Source organism: Acyrthosiphon pisum, chromosome X, assembly GCF_005508785.2.
Source record: "Acyrthosiphon pisum isolate AL4f chromosome X, pea_aphid_22Mar2018_4r6ur, whole genome shotgun sequence".
Lineage (NCBI taxonomy): Eukaryota > Metazoa > Arthropoda > Insecta > Hemiptera > Aphididae > Acyrthosiphon > Acyrthosiphon pisum.
In genome coordinates this window covers 107,987,439-107,992,167 of record NC_042493.1, presented here as the reverse complement: position 1 = coordinate 107,992,167, position 4,729 = coordinate 107,987,439, and the positions used below count along the sequence as shown (strand labels likewise).

The window sequence follows — 4,729 nt, the reverse complement described above, 5'->3', positions numbered from 1 at the left end:
GAAGATCGGGGGATGTTTTCGAGGTTTTTGTTCGAGCGCAGTACATTATGTGTTTTTTAATAACCTTGTTTAATTCCAAGGCCTGCCCAAGGTGGTTTTACACAACAAATCTAGGCATATTTTTGTTTTTTTTGGTGCTGCACGTGGCAGTCAAGTAGCGTTGCACGCATGCGCATAAACGTAAAATCGCAAAATTTGGATGGCTATAACTTCCAAAATTTTTAAATTCGTGAGGGGCATGGTAAAGTGCATTAAAGTGGTAAAGTGGTAAAGGGCATGGTTAAGTGCATTAATTTTGTTTCTTTTTTAATAGTGTACAATTTTATGTTGTTATACGTTTTGACAGTAATTAAAATAATGCATCATCGTGGTCTGTTTTTAACAAAATGTTCATAAATAAATAACTATAACTAAACGATTAAAAAACGAATTAATTATTTTTTTTTTAGTGAGGGGGAGGGGCGTACAAATATTGTTGACCCAGGGCGCAAAAATTGTAAATACGGCCCTGTAAGCATGTATTTTATCAACTCTGGCTTTAAAATTAGTTGACGTATAATATAGGGTAGGTACGTTTTAAAAACTGAATGGGTAATTTATTAATTTAAATTGATACGAAAATTAAACTTTTTTTTACTTTTACGGAAACGGTGAATTCAAATTAAATATACTTTCAATAACACGGTAGGCGTGTACACTATATACTTATAGGTATAACAGTTGTTACTATACAATATACATATTATGATATACAATAATAAATTATAAACTATCATATTAGTGCCTATGATTTCGACTACAAGTCGTTACGGCTCACGACTCACGAGTACAGCACAGCCCTAAAATATAGGTACTCATAAATCATAATACTATATTTGTATCGACGAAACTTCCAGACGAAATGGGAAAGGCTATCTTTATTTTTTTTATCTATATTTAATCTATATAAATATAATCTATATTTCGTATATTATAAAAGTGATACATCATATTATGTAGATATAAGATAGGCCTTGAAATAAACAGGGTGGGTTTTAAATGAAAAATTACAATTTACAACTCGATAAAAAAATGTTTTTTCATCTCTATCTAGATAAATAAATAATTTAGTTATCTTTATCTTTATCTAAATAAAATTATATTTAACTCAGCTCAACACTAGCTGTGGCTAGAAATAGACGGTTTATCGATTTTCTACTGTATATTATATATGCATGGTATAATATTATTAGGTATATCGTAATTAGTAGGTATGCGTGTTATGTTATGAGCCGTTCATTAGGTTTTTATCTTGTGCCGACTGTCAATTCTCGCAGTCTCGCTGTACTTTTGGGAATCCGCTCCATAGCCCATTGCGAAAATATTGAGTTAAAACAATATTAACATTTAAACAATTTATTTAATTTTCCTTTCCTCGTCTTAAAAAAATTGGTTAATTCAGGTGAAAATAAATTCCATTTTGCCGACTGAAAATCAAATATTTCCGAGTGATGTGGGAAGGTGTAACCCCCCCCCCCCCCCATGACCCCTCTTCTCGCCTTCGGTTCATCACTGTCCGTAATATACCGTAATATAAGGATTATAAAATCATGATGATGACTATTCGCTGCTGCATAGTGTAGAGTAATGGCACACTTGTTGAATATATTCGTGTTCAGTTATGCCAGTAGTATATATTTGTATGTTCACAGCCAGCTTTTCCACGGTAATTTTTTTTTTTCAAGGGGGAATGTCCCCCTTGAAGACTTTTATTTTACCGTGTAACACATTTCACACTGATTGTCTACGAAATTCTACCTCGTAAAATATTTAACGTAATCAAATTTTTAGGAAATCTTAAAACTGAAAAAATTATTTCAAGTAAAAACACAAATTATTAAATAATATTTTTTTTTTTTTTATTGTTATAAATTAATTCTTAATTATATTTACACAAGTTTTCTTACTTCTCTAGTAAAAGGTACATATTCTACAATACGATCATGAATTAATAAACAGTAAGCAGTCACACCTGTAAGCGATTCTGAAGCTTCAATTTCCAATTGAACATCCACTGCTGAGGCTGTAGCTGAATCGTTCTGTTTTGAAGTGTCGATAACTATAATTGGTGCGTTTGCTAGAAAAGTAGATGGACTCAATATCGGGTTACGAATACTTTTTTCATAGTACGATTCTTGAAACGATGTATACATATTATATAATAAAGTGAAATTATTTTTAGAAAAATCTAAATTCAAATTATCGTATGGATAAGCTATCGAGTTTAGAAATACTTTAACGTTTGTTAGATTACAATGGTCAAATATACTACAATCTTTCGCTAACAAATTTTTACGTCCTTTTTGTAAACCAATTATGATAAATCGTGGTTTTTCTAATTTTGAAGCAGTTTTTAAATTCCATACAACTTTTTTAGTGGTTCCGAGTTCAGGATATTCAAAAGTTTCAAAAGATCTAAAAGGGATAAATAGACTTTTTTCTTTTTCTATAAGTTTCAATAATTTTAACCTTTCTTCATCGTCAACATTGATATGTGGGACCTTCCAGACTATTTTGTTTAAAACGACTTTACCTTCAGTAGCAGTTGCACCAGTTTTACAACTTAAAGCATTTAAATCGCTATGACTTCGAGTTAATATTAATTCCAATCTAGAATTCACCAATATTCTTTTATAGTCTTCAAACAAACCTAACCAATATTTCAATGGAATGCAAGCACTAAATTCACCTTTCTCATTTTCCGATTGCGTTGCGTTTTTAAAATTCCAACCAGAATTTTCATAACAATTATAGTTGTCTGGTGTACAGGATAAGTAACCTTTCAACGAGCTAGTGATTCCAAGAGCACGTGTGCTATCTACTTCTATCCCATTGATTTCCAATCGTATTTGTTCGAAGAGGAAAGAGTAACCGTTATTAGATAGTTTCACTTTGGTAGCATCAGTTATTGTTCCTTCCAAAAAAATAAAGCTTTCGTGTAGATATGGGTAGACATCCGTTTGCTGGATTGATATACGTATTTCATCATTATTATTAAATGATGTAGTATACGGTGTGTATGAATGATATTCAATTTTCGTAATTTTAGAATCCGTTTCGTACTGTGAAGTTATATCTAAAATATCACTCTCAGGCATTCTGCTTTAATTGATAACCCAGAGCTTGTAAAATTTTTTTATTTTTTACCGTTAATTTTTTTATCTTATTTGATGTTGCTGGTAGCACTTTAGTCTTATGACTAGTTGTGCTGATCCGAAGTAGCGGGTTTATATTGAATTTCAGTCCCATCTCAAGACCCGTAACGTTTAATATGTAACACGATTGTCAATGCCTCACCAAAATTATCAATCGGATTATGATCTTGATCAACTAATTGAACGGTTATCGAATCAATATTTGTTTTATTCAATTTGTAATATATTAAATTTGACGGTGACTGAATTACTTTCGACCCTGTCCTTTCACTCGGGAAAAACTCATAAATCGAATGACTTTGAAGATGGTTGTTGAATGATCCTTGAGCTATATTGCACATTACTTTTATAGAATTAATTGTGTTTAAATTTACAGCTTTTTCCGATCGAAGAATTTCATAGTATGGCTTATATACTCGTTTTTCAAAACCGAATACAGGTGCTATACTATATGGATACTCAAAGTGTAGTATCCCATTACATTTTATATACGATCTGAAATCATTAGGATCAACAGTAATGTCGAATGTTAAATTGGTTAAGTTTTTCTTATTATAGACATCTATTTGCTTCTTAACTCGTTGCTTAATATCTTCAATCTCATAACAACCCTCTTCCAATGTAATAAAACATATCATAGGATTATTATTGTTTTCATTATCAACTACTTGTATAGAAAATTTATTATTATTATCATTAATATTTGGAAACGAATTAAATGACTGTAAACATAACAAAGCTATTTCTGAGTCCTCGTAAAGGTTTATAGATGGAAAATAATTTACAGATAATATGGTAGCATTCCCAGTTAAACTTAAAGTAACTGACTCGTACATTACAAAATCTATGATATAAATTTAATGATCAGATCCGTGACGTTTAATATGTAGAACAACTGTTAACGTCTCGTTAAAATTATCAATTGGATTATTGTTTTGGTCAACTAACTGAACAGTAATTGAATTAATATCTGTTTTGTTTAATCTGTAATATATAAGGTTTACCGGAGATTGAACAACCTTTGTTCCTGTTCTCCCACTCGGGAAAAACTCATATATCGAATGGCTTTGAAGTTGGTTGTTGAATGACCCATGTGCTATATTACACATTACTTTTATAGAATTAATTGTGTTTAAATTTGTAGCTTTATCTGATCGATGTTCTTCATGAAACGGTCCACAATCTTTTTTTCTATACCCAAAAACAGGTGCTATACTAAATGAAGTATTAAATCGAAGTATTCCATTACATTTTATATACGTTCTAAAATCGACAGGATCCATACGTATACTGAATGTTAGATGTGTTCCGTGGTCGTTATTAACTTGAGATAACTCTTTTGCCATATAATTGTTAATATCTTCTATTTCATAGCATCCGTCTTCCAAACAAAATTCAAAAACGTGATAGTCGTCTTTTTTTCTCTTTGGAGGAATTGTTTCTATTTTCAGCCGGTTATTAGTTGGATTTATAATATTTGGAAATGAATTGAACGTTTGCAAAGATAACAAAGCTATTTTCTGAATCCCCGTTAA

The 4,729-nt window shown here is 30.9% G+C and overlaps 1 protein-coding gene across 1 annotated transcript in view; it reads right to left on the bottom strand.

Annotated features, from left to right (window-relative positions):
• Positions 1 to 4,051: 4,051 nt before the first annotated feature.
• LOC100573815 overlaps positions 4,052 to 4,729 on the bottom strand; it is an 8,605-nt gene continuing 7,927 nt past the window's right edge. The window contains exon 4 of the mRNA XM_029485382.1: positions 4,052 to 4,178. Within this exon, the coding sequence (XP_029341242.1) occupies positions 4,052 to 4,178 (127 nt within the window). The remainder of the gene's footprint in view (positions 4,179 to 4,729) is intronic.